We start from the raw sequence: 22519 nt of genomic DNA on the forward strand, positions 1-22519 counted from the left end.
AAAAATTTATTCAAATCGGTCCAGCCGTTTAGGAGTTCAGTGACACACACACGCACACAAGAAATATAGTATTTATAAGCCAAAACATTTTTGTTTTTAAACAAAAAGTGTAAATAAACAATCGACTTATTTGAAATGGGCATGCGATAGAACCTTAAAAAAGCACATAATAAAAGCTAATTTGAAATCAAATGTAAAACCAAACCAAAATTATTCAAAACATTCAGGATAGGCAGTACTTTTACGCATGTATGAAGTGTTTGCCTCAGCTAAAAACCATATTACGGGCATTTAACTAATGCTCTATAGATCATAGCCCTGGTGGTCATCACCACTCCGGACATTGCAATAGGCATGTTGACAGTATAAAAGAATGGCTAAAATACTGTATTTATCTAATGTATAATAATAATATAATATATAATTCATGTATTATGAAAAACGTATTTTTATTTATATTCGAAGTGAGAGTAGTATTTTTTTTCAATAAATAAAATTGCACAATCTTGCGATCTGCAATGACAGGAGAAAGGTCGAATACATTATGACGTCACGTATATGTAAACATAATTTTGTACCGCTTGAACTAAACATATATCAAGTATTTTGTGATTTCAATTTATCAGTTGCTAAGTTTTTGGTTATCAAACCAAAATCAAAAATCTTGAGCTATAGAACAAGGAATCACAAAAGCTCTAATTTGTCTATGACGTCACGAGTGCAGTTTTCCCAGGAAATAGAAACCTTTAATTTCTGCAAACATAAGATATTTTTTTGATATGTCTCTTAAAAAATTCAAAGTTTGTATTAAACGTAAGCTTATAGAAAAGTCCTATTATAGTATAAAGGGCTACGTAATCGATAAAAAAGCTTGGGTGTAAATTATTGCTCTAACCAGGTTGCTCGTCTAATAATTTAAAATGACATTGTGAGATGGTGATAACAAAAAAAAAACACCCGGCTAAGTTTGTTGTGGGCTTCTTCTTAGACCAGGACGCGTTTGGAACCCTCGTAGCTTTAGTTTTAAGTTTACGAATGTGGTTATCGCCATCTCACTACCGTGTAATTCTTATGAACGCATCAAAAGTGCCACCTATTTGAATAAAGATATTTTTGACTTTACCTTTTATATACCTACATACCTCCGAACATCATACGACAGTTTTTCAAAGTAAGTAATCATCCCTTTTACCACCACTGGATTTACCTGGTGTAAGCTAGGCATTCCTTGCATGCAGCCAATCACAAAGGTCTGCGTGGCCGGTCCCCGCTGGCAGCAACAACGCTTCGACGCCCAGATGGTCACCACGAGTATGACCACCGCTCCGATCGACGTCACCGTTATCAACACCGCTGTAATACCACATCACAAAAATCACAAAAAGGAACCATATTTTTATTTATGTAAAAAAAATTTATTGCCGCACCAACCCGTTCCTTATTACAACTACTTTCGGGAGAGATTGCTTTAGCGATAAGACCGCTATTGCACACCTAAAGAAGTTTTTTTTTAATTGTATCTATTGCCTTTCTTTTTGTATTTTGTTTATGTGTGTGCAATAAAGAATTAAATAATTCCTACTAATATTATAAATGTCATTATAAATGTTTGTTTGTTACGCTTTCACGCAAAAAATACTTAACCGATCCTCATGAAACTTTGTACACATATTCTTGGAAGTGTTAGAAGCAATATAGGATACTTTTATCCCGACATTAAGCTCGGTTCCTTTGGGAGAGGGGATGAGTGTTTGACGATTTTACACCATAAGTCCGACAAATTTTAACCGATTTAAATAATTATTTTCGTACTATAGAGGTTATAATATGTGTTTAATTTTGCCCAAACTGTGGGTGGAGACAGAGGACAGAACTCCTCAGCCGACAGCAGCAAACCCCTCATTTAAGCATTAGCGATACTGAATATTTATTTTTTTTGAATCAAGTGATATTTTAAATGCTTAAAACTCACATAACTTAGAAAAGTAAAAACTGCGTGGCGGGATTCGAACTCGCTCCCCCGAAAGTGAAGTCGGAGTCCTGCCCATAGGTCTATCACCGCTTCGCTTTTGATAAATATAACCATAAATAACCTTTTTTTTTTTAATACTTTTTTTTAAATTATAAAATTCAATTCGATAAGTAAAATAAAAGTCTAAAAACGATTGTTACAAATAATTAGAACTTATGCACACCGCACACGGCGTTTTTTACTGACAGAGGTCAACGAGTCGCTAACCTAAAGTGGCAAATGGGCAGAACATAGCTCGGAGAACCTATGGGCGTTGGGGTGGCGGTGATGAAAGAGTGACCCACAGTCCTCAATGAGGTTGAAATACGTCAACAAATCGTGGCGTTTGGAACTCCCAACAAAAGACCTATTTCCAGCAATGGACGTCCATCGGTTTAAGTGATTATGATCTTAAAGTGAGTATATTAGACGTTACAAAATATTACTATTATTCTTCAAGTTTGGTTTTGGAAGGGAATTAATTTACTCACCTTTGAGATTTACCTGGCACGTTCTGCCAGCGTACCACTTGAAGCATTCGCAAATCATGGCACTTTCACGCTCGAAGCAAGTCCCGTGGTAGTTGCATCCAGCACATCCGACGGCGTCGGCTGAAATGAATACAGTTTATTTATGAATCCTTACCATTTATTAATTTTTTCCAAAAGCACTAAAAGTTCGCGCATTCGACAAGCAATAGTTGGATATTTAATTTTATATTATAAAATTATATTTATGGTAAACTAAACAACGAAACAAAATCATAATAGATTATTAATAATACAGAAGTGGAGATAAGTCCTACTTAACAAAGATATACAGCTAAATGTGGGTAGGTAAAAAAAAACATGTGAGGAGAGAACAAACCATTTGTATACGTTTCACAAATTTGCAGTAAACAGGCAGTAATATAATATTAAAAATAATAACATTAGTGCGTATAATGTTTTAATTGTGAAAGTGTTTGTTTGTTTGTATGTTTGATTGTCCATGCTTAATGTACTAACTAAGCCACTGAACAACTTGATTTTTGGCAAAATGTTAGTCGAAAAGACGGAGAGTAAAATAGGCTATTAACCCAACAAAACAACTGTTCGTTCGGGATTTGTAAAACCGTAATAAACGCGGACGAACACTGACATCAGGCCAGTACCTATATAATTACTTACAAGAGCAAATTCGTCCTGGATAGAGGGTATTGACACTGAGGTCAGCAAAACCTTCCAGACAGCTGCACGTATATGTTCCGCGAAGGTTGAAGCACCGAGCATGCTCTGAACAGTCGTGGAACTGAGTGCTGATGCATTCGTCGAAATCTGAATGGTGACAAAATAAAACCATATAACAGAATGCTGACAAAGAGGTTGATGGAGGGCACTTTGGAGGGGCCGAGGACGACCTAGGGGTCGGTGGAGTGATGGAGTTGAGAGGGATATTGGGTTTCAGAACCCAATATCCCTCCCAACTCCTCAATCCCTCAACAACAACCGAAAGAGAAAACAACGAGTTCGGAGCTGGAAAGAAGCAACTTCTGACCGCCTCAAATGGAGAAATATGCTTGACCAAGCCAAGGCCTACCCAGACCTGTAGAAATTTGATGATGATGATGACCAGAATGCTGAGCGGTGATAGCATCGGCTTCCCTTTAGGGAAAACCGAGATTAATGCCCGGCACGCACCTCCAACCTTTCCGAGTTATGTCCGTTTTTAATTTAAACAAATATATGACTTGCTTTAACGATGTAGGAAAGATCGTGAGCCAACCTATATGGCTGAGAGTTCTTCATAATGGCTCCTCAATGGCTTTTTTTTTTAAATAAATAAACTACGACAATACAAATATACTATGACAATACTTAGGGGTTGGATGGCGACGTACCATCCAACGCCTAAGTAAGCGTAGCTTGTGTTAAGGGTACTATGATGACTGATCTTCATTAATAATATACATATGAGCACCCAGACACCGAAAAACATTCATGTTCATTAGACAAATATTTTCCAATTGTGTGAATCAAACCCACGGCCTTTGACACAGAAAGCAGGGTCGCTGCCCACTGCGCCAATCGGCCGTCGAATGCTTGTGAAGTCTAGCAATAAAAATGGGTCAGCGCGTTGGACTATGCCTAAGCCCGTCTCATTCTAAAAGGAGACCCGTCCCCTGTAGGATAGTAGCCGGTAAACTGTTGATGATGAACAGAATGGAAAACACGAGAAGCCGTACTTGAGAATGTGATGACAACCGCATTTTTTTTTATTGAAGCTACCATGAATGTTTTATGATAAGTGTGACGTAAAGCAAACTTTTGAATTAAAAGAATTTTCTTCTGGTGTCTATTTTCTTAGTAAAATACCTAATTTCGGTATCATCATTATCAGTCTCTTTTCACTCGGACTTCACACGCCTTTTGAGAACATTGTGGAGTAATTAAGTATGAAGGTTTTCTTGATGTTTTACTCAAAAGTTAAAACAAGTCATATTTAGTTAGACAGCCTAGACACACTTTATTGGACAAAAATTCATTAAAAACAACCCTAGTAAAACGAAATAATATTTTCAACAAACATCTCTTCCAGATTACCCTTGGGGAAGGTAATTTAAGAATTAAAAAGTATTTAATGGATGCTTAAAAGGCACATATCTCCGAGATGTTAGAGGTGCATGCCGGGATCTAACTTGGTCCCCCGGTTTTACAAATTTAGGTAAAGAACACATTAATAATTTAAAAAAATCATTGTAATTTTTATTTTGTCTTTTTTTTAATTTTTATTGTTGAATAATTATGACATGCCATTTTAATGCATTTATAATTTTAACTCGATATTGTGTATGCTTAATTATTTCATTTTCTTTTCTCTAATTTTGTAATTTAAAATGCTTTACTTTGCTTTGCCTGAAATAAAGAGATTATTATTATTAATATTAAGCAAATACTGTGACATAATAACATACGTACCGCTAACATTTAATCTGTCCATCAATTGATCTGCTGCGTGTACTTCTGTACCACCAAGGCTATAGTTATTGTTTCTCAGATATTTCTCGATGACTTCTTTGAGCCTACTCTCGTGGGCATTATCAGAGAGCTGAAATCAATTAATGTTAACATTGTATTCGTTACAAATTACACTTTAAAACTTGAGAATTTTTATATAATCATGTCCACTATTTTTGTCAGTATTTCAAAATTGATAACAATTCAAAATTCATTTATTTCAAGTAGGCTTAATATAAGCACTTTTGAAACATCTGTTTGTACCGAAAAGAAGCCGGCAAGAAAGCTCAGCAGTTGCTTTTTTATTTTAAGTATTATTTCTCACAATATTTACCGTTGATTTTATTACCGCTAAATGAATTACCTGAACATAGAAATTGTTTATGACACCTTCGTACACTTCACCTTTAGGCGTCTTCATATCAACGGGATGGAATCCAGTGATATGAACGCCATGGTAAACGTCTCTCAAATCTGATTGCATAATCATTCTATTGATTCCTTCATGTGTAGCTACTGCTAACGTATGGTACTCCTTGCTGGAATTATCTGAAAGGTTCTTTTGGAACATCAATCGTTCATTGCCTTGTGATCCAAGGGCTAGTCTTGCTGAGTATGTGTACGTCGCTGAAAATTAAAAGAAAAACATTAACTCTTGAATAATGATTATTATCTTTTTATTTATTGGTTGCATAGAATTAAGAACATACAGAAACCGTGTACACGACTAATTTTGAAGCATCATAAACCCCTCCATTCTAGTAGTGTTTCCCTAACAGGCGGTTAGTCACTTCATTCCGTTTGTTGACAGTTCCTCTATTGTTCTATTTGTTTAACATAAAAAGGAGAAAATCAAGAAAACGGGAAGTGAGCTAGCAACATTCCGCGTGTAGTGAAACGTGTTTGGGGCGTATTCGCTTTTTAGGACATAATGCATTAATGGTTCTATATGTTTCTAATTCTGTGACCGTGAGTCGTTATTTCTGCCTTATTATTTTAGCTCTGAATCTTACGTTTGCAGGGCCGATCAGGGAACATCCTGGCGAAGCCCGGTCTGCATACACATTTCATAATACCATCGATTCTCTGACATCTTTCGTTTCTAGAAGCCTTACAGTCGGGTTGACATTCCTTTCTATAGCCTAGAAAAATAATAGCATTTTCAGTTTTGTTAAATCAAATTAAATACATTTTATTTATAATAATTATATTTTATTTATACATTTGCCAAAATAATGTGAACATTTATTCGAAAATGAGTAATAATACTTGCCGGTTGGACGTGCGACATTTATCGTTTCTAGGTAAGGTGTCCCAGCTAACAATATTTCCCCAAACAAAACTTGTGATACTCCATTGTTGTTTACTTGTTCATTTCTAGTCACACCATCATATTCACCTGTTTCTATATCAGTGTTAATGGGTGGAGCTTTGCCGCCATTCTGTGATTTGTTCATAACTACGAAGAAAGTGTCGTTATCTTTTTCCTCTTCAATTTTCTGAATATTCTCAGTGACGTCATTATCTCTTATAATAAAGTTATCACTTTCTTCTGATGACATGGTTATGTCATCTAGTGCAATTATCGTATTAGTAGCTGAAGTAACGACTGGTGTTGCTTCAACTTGAGGAATAGGAATATGTTTAGTGACTGTTTCGACAACTGTAGTTGGTTGAACTTGAGTATAAATTTCAGTTACCACATCAACTATCGTAGATGTATGTGTATTAGTAAGAATTAAAGTTTGAGTAACCGCTCCTTCGGACTGACTCATTAGACTAGTCTCCGTATGTGTGACTGTGAGTGTTTGAGTTAAATTAACATAACCAATGCTTGATATAGTTTGAGGTGGTTCTGATAGCGTTTTGGTTAGAGTTATTATTGTGGTTTTAAATTCTGTTTTTGTTGGCATAATTTCATCTGATATTTTTACTTCATTACCTGCATGATGAGTTGGATATCTGTTCAAGTCTAGATCTTTGCTAATTGTTAAAGTAGATGTAACCGTTTTTTCAATAATAGATGTTACTTCTGGTGCAACAGTTGGTATTTCTATTTCTTTAAGAACTTCAGTTGGGCTTATAAAATCTTCTTCCATGATAGACTCAGAGCTTTCAATAATACTCGATGGGAAAATTGCTAATGGTTTCGAAGGTAAAGGTCGTACAATTTTCTTAATACTGCTTATTCTCGGCGGATACGAAACTTCTGGTCGAGATAATGTCCGTGTGGGCATAATAATAGGAACCGTTTTGGAAGGAAGCTTAAATTTATTTGTACTGGGCTTTTTGTCATCATTACGAACAGGATAAGGCTTACGAGTACGATTTTTATTTCCTAAATTTCCTATAACCTTCATTTTGTCCTTAACAGAATCTTCTTGACTAGAATCTGAGGATGAAACACTACCTTCATTGAAAAGGCCAACATTTTCAGTAGAAGCTTTGGTCACATTTTTCAGTGATTGAGTTCTGTTTATTTGTTTTAAAATTGTCATTTTCTTTTCTGTTACAGGATTTTCATAACTTATGTCTAAGGTCTCGCTTGATGACTCGTACTCATAAGAATGGTCACTATTTTCTGCAGAGCCTTGTGAAGAAACCATATCGGGTTTATCATGGTATTGTGATACAGTTTCCGGGAAATATACGGATGTAGGTGCAAAATTAAAGCTTGATGAAAATCCAATGTTGGATGACGTCAACCAGTTAGACGACACTTTAGTTGGAAAAATAACACTCGTGGGATTAATCACCGAAGTATGTCTTGAAAGATTTTCTGTTGAAATAACGTGTGATGGTAACTCTCTCGGGGGTGGCAGTAAAAGCGATGAAGGTTGATCGAAGTTATAACTAGGCCTCTTAACTTTATTTGTGATTTCATAGGTTGGTCGGTATGTTGAAACTTCATCCTTACTAATAGGTTTTCTCATAGGTCTTTGCGTTGATTGGCGTGGAGGCAATGTTCTTGGTGGTAAAGTTCTATATGGAGGAGGTGTTCTGATAGGTAAAACTGGTCTTGGAGTTTGAGTAGCTCTCAATGGATATCTTAGGGATGGTGTTCTTGGTGGAGGAGGACTCATTCCCATTATTTCATCTGACTTTGATGGCTTGTAGTTTTGACCTATATTGGGTGGTGGAGGAGACAAATCGACTATTTCACTTGATGTACTATTAAAATCTGTTTGTGAAGGCGAAACTGTGAACGATAATGGTGTTGGTGTCTCATTAAACTGGACCTGCAATGGCTTTTTATCCTTAATATAAACTGAAGATGTAATGATATTAGATTCATTAACTGTTTTAGTGCCATTAAAGATAAAAGAATCACGAGGTTTTAAAGGAGTTTTAATCCCATGACTTATTTTTCCAGGACGTAATGTATTGCTAGTAAAATTTGGTTTCCCAGTAGATACAGTTTCAATTTTTTCACCTGTATTTAATTCAAAATTATCTTCATAAGACATATTATTTGTGGCATTTTCCATTAATTGATTGATTTGCCAATGTGGTTGTTGCAGTTGATGATCAAGTGGAATTGCCGTTTGAATTGTGAATGGTCTAGGTTTCATGTAAATATTAGGATTCTCATAAACTGGTTTTATATTGTTAGACTGGAAAGTGGTCTTGTTGTACGCTGTAAATGGTTTCTCAGTTTGAGTTCCAAAGTTAAAGCTCCCCAACTGCTCATTTCTTATGTTGGTATCCATTTGTGGTGTAATTATATTTTGTGATACCGTAAATGCAGAGGAATCTTTTGTAACATTTTTTTTATCGTTAGACGAACTTACATATGGTACACTCATAGATTCTGAGCTAACTTCACCGTCACTTTCTCCAATCATTTCTGGTACTTCTTCACCGTCATATATTTCTTCAGCCGTTTCATAAACTGTTTTTATAGGTTTTTGATATAAAACTTTACTTGTAGTTGTTTCGTCGCTATTATCTCGCACTGGTATATCATAAGTTGGTTGCCTAATACCATAAATAGATGGAATATAATTTGGGTTTATGGTGAACGTGGAAATATTCAGTGTGTGATGTTCTTTAGATTTTGAAAATGGTTTACCGACACCGAAATTGTTAGTAAATTGTTGATTATTTTGGTTCCAGAATTCTGCAGGAGGTTTTCCAACAGTTGCAATTTTTTCCCCGAATTCAGGTAAACTATCGTTAACACCGTCATAGTTTAAGGGAATATTTTTTCTAGTAGTTGATTCTACAACAATATTTTTGACATTACCTTCATTAAGAACACTTGAATACCACCCATGAGAACTGGTTGAAACATTTGGTTTCAGCTGTGGTACCTTGTCTTGTTTATAATCATGCTTATTATCGTGGTAAATCAATGTTGGGTTTGAATTTGTTTGCAAATGCACCTCTTCATTCATCATGGGGAAGTTTGCATGACTATTAACTGATGATGTTAATATTGGGAAGATTTCGTTGTTCGTATGTTTTTCTTTTCCGCTATTTTTATTAAAAATAATTGGTTGACTTGAATTTAACTTTGATGATACACTTTCGAAGGAGAAACTATCAAAATTATTAAATGGAACATGAACATGTTCATTGTAATTAAGGGAAGGATGTCTTTTTCCATGTAAAGCAACGCTTTCATATTTTGCAGGATCGTCTTCTACTCTTATTGCAAAGTTTGTGCCAATTGGTATATTTGCATTTATTTGCCCATTGTGAGAAGTAGTCGTTATTGGCACGGTAATACTTGACCCCATTACATGTCCTGGTTTACCATCACTTGCAATATTGGTAGCCGTATTTAATGTTACTGTATAAGTATTTTCCTTACGGTTATTATTAACCAAAGGTGTATCTGCTGTATTAGAAGGGGATACTTTGTAAGAGTTTGAAACAAGATTAGAAGTTCCGGCTAAATGTTGCTGGTTATTGTTAGGCAATTTAAAATAATTATTGCCTTGTACTGTAGGTGATTGAGGTATTTGAAATGTATACGTTGGAGTTGGCTGACTATTTGGCAACTGTGAAGCGAAATAAATTTCTGATGTCACTTTTGCCGGAAGTTGATTCGATACTGGATGTTGAACATTCGAGAATACTTTGCTGTCTTGAATAGGTTTTGTATGAATAACTGGTAATGATGAATGATGGTGATGAGCTTTAGTCTTTTCATAGCGATTTTCTTGGTTAAAATGCCGTTTAGGTGGTGGTGGAGGAACTGCTAGATAATTTTCATATTCTTTGTCAATCACTTCCTTTTCTTCTTTATGTTTGTGATTTCCTAAAGTTTGTCTATATTTTTCGAATTCTTCTTTATACTGTTCTGGATTGTAAGCTGTTATTTTAGGTCCTATTTGAATATGAGATTGTTGATTGCTTGTAGGTGGAGGAAATTTATTTAAATCTTTTGGTCGTTTGTTTTCACTTAATTTATGTTTATGTTCATTGTTCGTTATCATGTCTTGATATGATGGCACGTTACTATTGAAAGTATCTACCGTAGGCTGTACACTAGGCTTTACTTTAAATATATTATTATTATTTGGAACAACATTGTGAACATTTGTCATGTGTGGGGCATCAATGCTAAAACTTCCGAAATACCCTGGTTCAGGGTAAGGTAAAGGATCATCGACATAATCTCCAGTTTTATGCGGTTCAGATGATCCAGCAAAAACTAGTGCAGTAGAGCTTCCATGCGGTATGAGTAAATTAGCTACTTTTGAAGGTTGTATATCAACAAGGAATGGCTTATTAATATTATCAGGGATATCGACAATTTGATATTTATCATCAGTTATTATTTTTGTATTAACTATTTCAGACGAACTTGGATTGTTATCAGGTATGTCATTTTCTTTATTATCTAGATTAGGCCTATAGTTTACAGAATGATCTATCGAACTAGTATCTGCAGGCTTAGCAAAAGATGGAATAAAATCCAGAAATGCCGGCCTGCCATGGTTTACTAAAACAGGACCATTATTCTTTTTTAAATTTGGATATATATTAGAATCGGTTTGAATATGTTGCGTACTTGGCAAGCGCGATGAGGTTTTGTGGGAATTTTGCTGTCCAAAATATATCTCTTGAGGCCGAAATGAATTTTTATTTGGTTTAAATTTCAACTTTGGTAATTCAGGAGGACGCAAATCAAAGGAATCATCTGCATTTGTTGGAACCACATTTTTACGAGTAGGTGGTTTTTCTTTTGTTATATATTGTTCGTTATTTTCACTAATATTATCTATAGGCGGTGGATGCACGAGATTTTGCAACTTTATGCCACTAGCAACCAGTGTCAATGGCCCTCCTACGGCAGGTTTACCCACAATTACATCTGAGTTAGTTGTTATGATTTCACCTGGGCTTATAGGTATTCCGCCATTGACCAATGGACTTTCATGAACAATTTTTGGTCTAACAAAATTACCTTTTGAATTCTTATGTTCAGCTGCCCATGCGAAATTTTGGTGTAAAGTAGCGTTGGTAAATGTTATTTGCGTTTCAGAAGTCTCCATATCGTCAACTGGAATATAAATGGGAAAATTCCCATTTTTAGACTCTACGTCACTATCAATTCTTTTATTTGCGTTGTATGAAGAAACTTTTGATAGTGGTTTTACAGTTGTTGTCGTTGTTGTAGTTGTAGTCTTATTTGACTCTTGTCTTTTCATAAATCCTCCAGTCATTTTTTCAATAACAGGTGCCAATTGCGACAAACCTTTTATTCCCAACGAACCCAATTTTATAAGTTCAGCCATGACGAATTTATTTTTGTTAACTTTTGGTGGTCTTTCTGGTTTGATATTATCCGAAGTTTTGTTTTTAGGGACTTTAGTAGTTTTCAATGTAGGAGGAGCTTGTTCATTAGTTAAAAGATCACTGGTCTCCACTGAATTTGTATCTTTATCGTCTAAATAATCGGTAACCTGAGTATATTTTTCTACTATTTTATCAGTTGGCGCTGTGTGTGTACCGGTTTCATATTCGTAGGGACGGTATTGAGTCTTATTAAGAATTTCTTTATGCGTTGGCCGAACGTCAAGTTTTGTACCACTATATTTAGTACTTTTCGTATGATATTTGTCTGTTGTTGGACTTGATGATTGTTTTATGTTGGAGTACTTCGTTTTTAGAGTTTCCGTTTTTGTGTGACTGCAAGTACAAGACGTTGTGCATGAAGCATGACTACTTTCGGATGGTTGAATTAAATCGAAGTTCTCCTCTTCGTGATCTATCCTTTTGTCTAATTTCGGAATATTGTTTACATACATATTAGCAGCTGAAGGTTGAATTGTTTTGACTTCCATATACTTAGTCTGAAATGATAAAATTTATGTTGTTAGATCTTGAAGATTTGGTCTAGCAAAATTTTTGCTTAGAAATTTAGCACTAAATTATAAAAAAATAATTATTATAATCTATATACTAATAAATAAATTAAATTGGATTAATTATTAGGGGAGACAAAGTTAAAAAGCAGCTAAAACACTACAGAAAGGCGGTAGTTGTACGGTGACATTCAAAATTCCTTGAGGAACGAGGTTAATGTTAAAGGGGCCCTGGAACCCAGGAGTTTAACATTGGGTTCCAAAATATATATCTTACTTTTGTAGGTTTTATATCAGCTAAAACATCAGTGGCATAAAGATTCGTAAGTGACTCTGTAGTAACGACTGAAACTATTGTTTCAAATGTCGACACAGCACTTCTTTTGTTTTGGATTACAGTTGTTAAGTAAGTATACGTAGTCATACACGTCTTGATGATGTAATTATGCTGCATTAGCTGATGCAATGGAAAGAAAGCGCTCATTTCTTGCCGATTGACGACAGTGGCGACGGCAGATGACAGTAACGATTTAAATGGTGGCGTCGAACTGACTCCATTGTTTGACGGTTTCGGCGAAGCTAAGTGCATAAGCTTAAATTTTCGCTGAGAAAAGAAATAACAATTTAGTGCAATAATTAATTGCATAATTAACATAACATTTAGTGGAAATAGAAAGATTACATTTGTTTCGCTTTTCAAGTAAATTAATTGATACCGTTCTAAATTAGGAACATTCTAAAGATATTGTTTTAAAAAATTACATTACCTGTTCTTGTTTTCCTTCTACACTCTTATCTCTCACTAGAACTTCAACGCCATTAGACATTATTCTTGTGGCTAGATTTTTTATTTTTCTTTCATCTTCGGATCGTTGTTCTACGTCTATTTCCCTTCCAGGCCTCCATGGTGAGTTATCATACACTATGGCATTTGTATTAAATGCTGAAAGTTTGAATAAATTTTTATTTGTACCCTACATACATTTCTTCTATTGTGATTAAAATAAAATCATTTGTACGAGTATAACAATTATATAAAAAAATTAGTATTATTAGATGATTTATTTATTTTATATTAGAATTAGTTAAATTATTATACCATCTCCCGTTTAATTTGTGTTTCTACAGATGCGTGCTATTCATAAATCCTAATGAAATAGTGCTATTGGTACGGTGATAATAGTTAGTAGGTATATCTATTATTGTTAGAATATATAAGTGTTAAAGTCATTATTCTAGAATAATCAAATGACGCCAACTCAAATACCTATTCTAACACAAGATATCTGAACTATACTGAAACAACACGTCTTAAAAATGTGCTAACCTTTTCGGTGGGAAATAATAAATAAATATACTACGACAATACACACACCGCCATCTAGCCCCAAAGAAAGCGTAGCTTGTGTTATGGGTACTAAGACGACTGATGATTATTTTTATGAATAATATACATAAATACTTAGAAAATACATATAAACACCCAGACACTGACAAACATTCATGCTCATCACAAACATTTTCCAGTTGTGGGAATCGAACCCACGGCCCTGGGCTCAGAAAGCTGCTGGGTTGCGGCAAACTGCGCCAATCGGCCGTCAACTATATAATACTAAGAAAAGTTAAGTTTAAAGATTTATGTGCAATAAAATAGGTAGATACTTAAAAAAGATTAACTTTTTTGTAATTGAATGATATTATAAATGATAGAAAGCTAAGATTATAAGGACATAATGACTTTTAAATTTTATTATTTTGTATAATCGTCATTATACAAAATAATAAAATTTAAAAAATAACTTTGTTACACTACTTTAAGAAGTTGAATGTAATATTATTCCTATTTATAATTATTTACACACTTCTTCTAAGTTGAACGTAAGCATAACTACTTTTTACATGTAGTATAGCATCTAGATGTTTTCAATATTTAAACACGCCATAGGCACACAAAAACCGTAAAGCAAATATGAAAAAAAGTCTGATAAAAAACATCTAAATGATATGTTATTTTTATAGGTAATTAATAGGTAACTCAGACTCACCTCCCAAGAAAGTTGGTGGCGCAAAATGTAGGGATAGAACCATCATACTGGAATCTTGGATTTTCAAAGTATGTCCAATTTGTCAAGTTGTCATCAGCATTACTAGTACTGTCAAGTCACGAAAACGAGGGATTTTGTTTACCTAGGGCTAGGGCTAGCCGCAGGTACTCGTGATTATCTTATAGATGTTGCATAGATAACCAAGGTTACTTGATCGTGTGCTTAGGTCCTTATATTTATGTATTATATCACAATTCTTCCTATACATTGCGTTTTTAAAGGAAGTACCGACACAGAGTTTGGTGTATTAAATTTAATATTTTAAACTCCAAATTTTAGTTCAATTAAAGTTTAGGTTAGCTGGGTTGTGCAATAAAACTATCAAATTTTTTTTAAAATTTTTATTATTTTAACATTTTAAGTCGTAATTTGCAATTTACAAATGAAAGCAAGTCGAGTATTATGAAAGATATTTATAATATTATTTTTACATAAAACTTAGATTTTATGAGTTATTCTTAGGCAGTGATTAGATAAAGGTTACCTAATGTTTGTTTTTGATATTACAACTCTAATCATGGTAACACGTCGTAAATATTTTTGGTGGTCTTAAAAAACACATAAACATATTTAGCTCCCTATCTACAAAGTCAAATACAAAATAGTATTTTTATCTTAAAACTAATCACTAAAACTATAAGGCACTATGCATAGTTAACTTACTATGATACAACGTAAATAAATAACTAAATCTTTACATTACCTAACCAATTGTTCGAATTTCACGACACGTCATCAACAGAACTTTTATTTGAATCTCTAAGCGTTGATTGGGTCGCTAGTTTTACAACATAAGTCGGCGAAGCGTCATAGTTAACATGGTCACTTATTTTTCCTATTATACTTTCTAGGCTTTGCGTCTCGGTTTGTGAGTCAATTTGGGGATCGGCTAAGTATTTATCCATATTCAAATAAATCGAATTATCTGCCAAACTATCCCCCTGCGAGCTTACAAGTTGGTCTATCGATGGTAAAATAGATGGCATAATTTTAATGTCTTCATAATATATTGCTTCTCGTTTCCTAACCGTTTGGGTATCATCTGATATGACAGTTGATAATACTGTACTAAATTCTCCAGGATGTCTACCAGAAACATACAGTGTTACTATGCTAGTCAATTTAGGTGCAGCTGGAGCTGGCTTGGGAGATCTTTGTTTACTTCTTTTTCGTGTAGGTGGTGGTGACGGGGGTGGAATGTCTTCACCACTCTCCTCAACATCATCAGAGAAATCTTCATTACTACTTAAATCTGATAATATGTTAGGCTTAGGGCTATTACTATAAATGTCATTGCTTAAATGATTGTTAGGCACAAGATTGTTTTGTAGTAAGTTAAGATCTTGTTGAGCTAATCCAAGCAATGGGTTCGCAGTCTGTAGCGAGAGAGCTTGTTGTTGTTGCTGTTGTTGCTGCTGCTGTTGAAGTAATAATGGTAAGAGAAGAGAGTTATACTGAGGAGGTGGTGCTAATACGGTTGGAGTAGTAACCACAGTTTCAGTTATAAATTCCGTCGCTGTTATTATATCTGTGGTTGGATTTACTATTGTTGTTTCTATTGGTGTAGCTCTAAATGTTATAGTTAAAACAGTTTCCCTGGCATCGGTCACTGTAGTAACATAGGTCGTTGCTCTAGTTTTGTACTCAGTAATAGGCGTTTGTACTACAGGTTGTTGTGGTAACAGACCCTGTCCTTGTAGAGCAAGGAGAGGATTAATTGCTGGTTGCTGATTACCCAATAAAAGTTGAGAAAGCAATAAATTAGCTAATGGCACATTTGAGTTAATTTCTGGCGCAACAGTTTGTATTACAGGTTCAACATTATAAACAGTACTCGGCAAAACATGAGAATAAGAGGTTTTCCGACCTCTTATTGTTGTTGGCGTGAATATAACCGTTGTTGTAGGAGTTTCATGCAAAACAAACTTGGTAATTTTAGTTGCACCGTTTTCTCCTAATTCTGTGGATTCTAATGCCAAAACTAATTGTTGATTACCTATAGGTCCAATTGACGTTGATATTTGATTGAATAATAATGTTTCAATGCTAGGTTTCGCTGACAAGACATTTTTGTACTCTGTAATCTTTCCGTTTACAATAGGAATTGTAACCTCAAACGGTATCTGATGAGTAATGGTTATTTTTCCATCATTCAATATATTATCATATTTATTGTATCTTTCGCCACTCAAGTTTTCAAATGAACTTCTTTGTCTGCTTGAAGCCCTGTTTGTTGTTGTTCGAGGTCTAGACCTACCAGTAGGACGTGAAGATTGTGTAGTTTTACTAGATCTTGAAGATTGTGTAGATTTTCCGGACAATCGAGGTGCTTTAGGTCTTGATGAAAGAGTAGTGGTTCTGGATGATGTTCTGGTTTTGCCTCTTCTATAACCTGGAGAAGAAGTAGTTGTCGATCTACTTTCACCTCGAACAATAAACGGTTGTCTTTGTGAAACTTTAGGTGCTGAAGCTGTCGTAGACCTACTGTTTCCAGAAGGTCTTGAATTATATCTTGATGATTTTTGTTTAGGTGAAGGAAGCGCCGGTGGTTCAGTTTCTGGTTCTGGTTCAGGACGTCGCGTGCTTGCGGATTTGACTCCAGGTCGTCGGAAATTTGTAAACTTTCTATTACCATAATCTACCTGACGCTTCGTTCTTCGTTTAAAAGCAAATGGTCTAATTTGTACGGCATTTGAACTTTTTCTTAGCAATGGAGTAGGAGAAGCGACTTGCTGTTCTCTTCTATCTGATGATTCGTAATCATTATCTTCTTCAAATTCTTCCTCGTCTAGTAACTCTTCGCTTTCCTCTTTTTGTTCATTTCCACCAATTTCTTCTTCTGGCTCAGGTTCTGGTTGTTTAAAAAGATTTCTCTTAGGAAACAAAGAATTATTAGGTCTTTGCCTGCGCAATGATAGTAAAGGATTTGTCGTTGACCTAGTTGTTGAGCGTTTAGTTGTTGTTGTACGTCCACGAGTTGTCAAACTTCGTCTAGATGAGGGTGTAGTTGATCTTGGAGTAATAGCTGTACCTGGCTGCCTAGGCACAGGTGGTCTTCTAAATCTCAGTAAAGGATTATTAGTAGTTTGCCTATTAGAAAATTCATTCAGTTCATCTAAAGATTCAGTAGCCGTCTCTTCTTGTTGAGTTGCAAAAGTTTCAAATTCAATTTGGTCAGCTGGAGGAAATGATACAGACGCTGACTGTCTGCTTCCTCTTAACCTAGAAGAGGCAGTGGGTCGGATTCTAGGAATAGCCGATCTACTCGCATAATCTAAGCTATTACTTCTAAGAGAACTAGACCTAAAACCAGTCCTTCTTGATGAAGGTGCAATGTTTCCTCTGGGGAATCCTCCAGGTCTAGATGCTGGTATATTAGCAGATAAATTTATGGATGCACTACTTCGACCAGAAAATCTTCTACCTGAACTAGATGAACCTGGTGTAGCAGCCGCCTTTCGATTACCATTAAAACTACCAGTGGGCCTTACGGATTTTAATGTCGGGGTTGCCGTGATAGTTGGGGTAAAGTCTGCACGGGTAATAGTCGTTGCACTGTTTGGAACCGGAAGACGTTTCGGACTGAATGTTGGTCGGTTTCTCGAAGCAAAAGGAATAATGACTGGCGTGAACGATGGTTTCTTTGTTGTAAAAGTAAGACGACCTTTCTTTTTCGAATTTGAATCATCTTCCTCTGCATCTTCTTCGAGTAATATTTCAGTTGTGGTTTCTGGCTCAGCCACGGAACTTTCTATTACCTCTGGAGTCGGACTTATAACAGAACTTTCTGTAGTTGTTGTTGTAGCAGGAGTAGAAGATGTAGTAGTTGTCTCCTCACCTAAGGTTTTATTGCCATTTGTAATAACTGTTGAATCACCTGATATAACTGCAACTTGAGAAAACAGTATCTTTTTCTCTGTATTCACCGGATTAGGTTTAGCTGCTTTAACTTCAGCAAATAAGTTATCGATATACGTTCCCTGTAAAACTGTTGACGATACATTTGATGGATCTGGTATTTTAGTTGTAACTATTTCTTCCTTTACTTTTGTTGGAATAATGTGAGGTTTCTCTCCAATGTCTTGAATAAGGTTTTTGTCAACTGAACCACTAGCTACTTTTCTACCTAACTGGTTATCTTCAACTAGTTTTGTGTTATCAACAATATTTGTAACAGTTTCTAAACTACTTCTTATTTGAGATGTATTTCCGGCATAAAATGTTGTAAAATAGGTATATGTTGTATAAAATGTAGCCTTCCCATCGTCGTGTTCTAAGCTATCGTCTACTAAGGAAGGCTTAAGTTCTATTTCTAAATCCTTAGGGGGCAAAACACTTACTATATCGATGGGCGTAGTATCAATAGGACTAACTGTGGGGACCGACTGAGCGGTTGGAGTAACAATATTGGAAACTATTTCCTCACGACTGGTAATTGTTGTAGACTTATCCTTGTATAGTGTCGTCCAGTATGTAAAAGTAGTGTAATATGTGATAGGCAGATTATTTTCTTCCTCGGGCTCTGTTTTGGGTGTAATAGTTTCTGTAACTACATTAGTAATAGTTTCTAAGCGACTCTTCACTTTACTGGAATCTTTTCCAATATACATTGTGGTAAAGTATGTGAATGTTGTATAACTGGTTTGCAATAAAAGAGTAGGTGAAGGTAATATTTCATCGATGTTGCTCTCAGAACTTATTTGATCATCGAGTACATTATTATTATCTAGATACTTTGATTCCCCTTTGGATGAAGATGACTTCACATCTGTAATGAAAGAATTTTCTGATAGTGGATTGGATTCAACGCTAAACAACATATCAACTTCAATAGGTGTTGGTTGTGGTGTTGTTTCCTTTTCTTTATTTTCTTCCAAATAATTTTGATCCATAGACACGCTGCTTTCTACAGATGAATTATCATCTATACCCTGGGTTGACATTCCTTTCACTTGTTTACAATTTCTGAAATCAAACTGAGCTTTTGTACTTTCAGCAGATAATCGATTTGTTTTTGTGGGGACCAGTTCCTCAGGACCGACATAATTAGTAAAGACTTCTCTTCTGCTGCAAACATTTGCATCAGAACCCACAAATATCGTCGTGAAAAACGTATAGGTCGTGAAATAAGTTTTAACAGTATCTGGTTTTATGCTTGCTATAATATCATCACCTAAACTAGGAGTTGGCGTTTGAGAATTATAAGATTTATCAAATTCCACTGACTCAATAACATCTTTATTTTTTACCAGATCAATAATACTATTAATTGCAAAAGATTCTGTAGGGCGACCCACCCCTACATTTGTTGGGGCAATTTCATCTTCATCAAACGCGCTAAGTAAGGAATGGTCAAGTTTGGATAAGTCTATGGTAGATGTAATAATATTCGTTACTACTGATTTGTGACTTGCAACACTTGAAGTCTTGTCTCCAAAGAATGTAGTAAAGTATGTATATGTAGTATATAGAGTTTTGTAAATAAGATCGATTTCATTTTCAGAATCTTCTTCAGTGCTAGGAGCGCTATCAGTCGGAGTGTGTTCTGTACTGACAGAAACTTCAATATGGCTTTGACTTGTTGCTACGCGCTCCGTTGTAGTAGTAGTAGTAGAAGAATCACTTTGTGAAGTAAGAACATCTGAATCCCCATTATCTTTTTCAGAAGAGGAGTCGCCTTCTTCATCTTGTATGGTACTTAAAACTTCATTTTTCATAGATACTGTTGTTTTTGGAGGATTCTCAGTAGTAGATTCAGCATCCCTAGGTGTATTGATGTCAAATTGTGAAATGACCACAGGTTGTTCTATATTACTTCTTTCAGTATTTTGTATTTCGAAAGTTACAACTGATGTTGGTTCAATGTTTATATCAGTTTTACAAACATAGTTAGTGATAAATCCTACATTACTTTCAACAACAACGTCAGACTTTATAGAAGTTGTCGTCTCAGTGCTCTCCAAAGGTATAAAATAAGTTGTTAAATATGTTAATGTTTTATATTCTGTAGTCATAGTTGATTGTGTCTCAAGACCATTTAAACAATATACTTCTTCGTGCTTATTATATTTATTTTCCGTAGTGATTTCAATTTCATATGATTCGTCACTATGGCCACTTTCAGTGGTAGTTTGTACGTCAGCTTCTGCTTCTTGTGTACTTTCATCTTCTTGCGCTTCATCTTCCTCTTCTTCTTGCGCTTTTTCAGTTACTTCAGCCGCCGTGTTTTCTGTCTCTTCTTCAGAATTAGTAAAAAAATCTCTTACATTACTCTCTGTTACAACGGATTCTTTTGAATCTTCTTCGCCGAATCTAGTAGTTGCAGATGGCATTAAAGAGTTTAAGGGATCCGTGGCTTGGAAATTAAATTCTTTTACAGGTGCTTCTTCCAAATCTTCAGTATATCTCGTGCTCTCTGTAGTTGTGAAAGTAGCTTCAGAAGGCTGTATGACATCAAGATTAAGATCAAAACCATTATTATATTTAATACTAACAGAGTCGGGGGTTTTGTCATCAACTTGATACAAAACTTTTTTCAAACTTTCTTCATCATTGTAGAATGTTTTTTCAGATTCATTTCCGTCATTATTGGGAATTGGTAATTCAGTTGCTAAGTTGACTTCATGAGCTTTAAAAGTAGATGTAGCTACAGGGATATCTGCTGATAAGAAAGTTATTTTGGTAGCTAGCTTATCGACAGCCTTAGCAGAAGGAAAAACATTAACTTCATCTGGATTTGGTGGATTAACGGTTTCTGTGTTAGGTGTAAATATAATAACTGTGTCGCCTACTACTGTTGTAAAATCAGCAAACCCAGCATAAGTAAAAGTTTTCTTAGGGCGTGGTTCGCTTTTTTGTCCGAACAGCTTTTTAGGTAATTTAGTTTGCGGTAAAGATTGTTGTGGTGAACGAGGCGATTCTACATTATCAATATAATAAAATATTGGTGAAAACTCGTTCTTTATCGTAAATGTAGGCAAATCATAACTAGGTTTTACTTTTACAATATTAGATTCGTTAAAAATATCATCCTGTACTTTAGAATTTAATTGAACTGATTCTGCAATGGGTTCGTATGCTTTACTCTGACGATGTAGTGAATTGACATTATCTAAAATAATAGTCTGAGCTTCAGTTTTTTTCTCATTTTCAATATCGGGACCGTCAAGATAATTGTAAACCTCAAATTTTGGTTCCTCAATGTATGACTGTGCTTTACGCGCAGATGGCTCATCGTATATTTGATTTTCTGATTGATAATCAGGAGAACTAGGAGGATTCCAAAACTTAAAAGAATCATGTGCCGGTTTGCTCGCATAAACAATTTCCATTTTACTACTAGGTGCTAAGTAATCAGTATTTTTGAGTATGAACTTGTCTGGATCTATAATTCCTAAATCTTGCTTGACGTTCCATTGTTCATCGAAAGCCGAATGAACGCGCGTTGGCTTAACAACGAAAGGGTCGTCAGCGTTGGATGGTTTATTATAAAGAACTAATGACGATTTAGTGAGGAGCTGTGCGTAAATACGCCCATTGTCTAAGGTTGTGCCCAAGATTTGAGTTGCGAACTCGGTGGTGACGCCATCTTGGATGAAAGTCCTTGCTGTTGACGTCAAGAGTCCGATAAGAGGTTTGACGCTGTGGTATCGTCCGATCTTCGTATTATAGTCGTTTCGATTCTGGTCATTAACGAGCAGCACTGTCAAGTCTATGGTCAATACGTGACAGTCATCGTTGCGTCAGTCGTGGGTAGGATTTCGTGGAGGTGCGCAATATTTTACAAAGTCCATTGGAGTTCGGAGTTGACCACGACCCCGGGGATTAGATTTGAAAGAGAAAGAAAAAACATACAATTAATTACGCAATACAGATAGAATAGAATACTTAGATGCTAAAAAGAGATAGCAGATATATTGCATACTGGTTAGCACTAATTTGTACAACTTTCACTTCAATGCTAAAATTGACGATTTATTTATATCTAAACTAATATTATAAAGAGGAAAGATTTGTTTGTTTGTTTACTTGTAATGATGAACTCTGTAACTCCTGAACCAATGCTTATAATTATTTCACCATTGGGAA

General features: G+C 35.3%; 1 protein-coding gene across 1 annotated transcript in view; it reads right to left on the reverse strand.

The window, feature by feature from the left end:
* LOC120634636 overlaps nucleotides 1–22519 on the reverse strand; it is a 50084-nt gene that overhangs the window by 22830 nt on the left and 4735 nt on the right. Inside the window, exons 3-11 of the mRNA XM_039905368.1 lie at nucleotides 15177–22142; nucleotides 13094–13269; nucleotides 6281–12314; nucleotides 6021–6149; nucleotides 5372–5634; nucleotides 4969–5098; nucleotides 3181–3327; nucleotides 2503–2622; nucleotides 1208–1353 (exon numbers count right to left, since the gene is read on the reverse strand). Coding sequence (XP_039761302.1) covers nucleotides 1208–1353; nucleotides 2503–2622; nucleotides 3181–3327; nucleotides 4969–5098; nucleotides 5372–5634; nucleotides 6021–6149; nucleotides 6281–12314; nucleotides 13094–13269; nucleotides 15177–22142 — 14111 coding nt within the window. The remainder of the gene's footprint in view (nucleotides 1–1207; nucleotides 1354–2502; nucleotides 2623–3180; nucleotides 3328–4968; nucleotides 5099–5371; nucleotides 5635–6020; nucleotides 6150–6280; nucleotides 12315–13093; nucleotides 13270–15176; nucleotides 22143–22519) is intronic.

This window comes from Pararge aegeria, chromosome 24, assembly GCF_905163445.1.
Source record: "Pararge aegeria chromosome 24, ilParAegt1.1, whole genome shotgun sequence".
NCBI lineage: Eukaryota > Metazoa > Arthropoda > Insecta > Lepidoptera > Nymphalidae > Pararge > Pararge aegeria.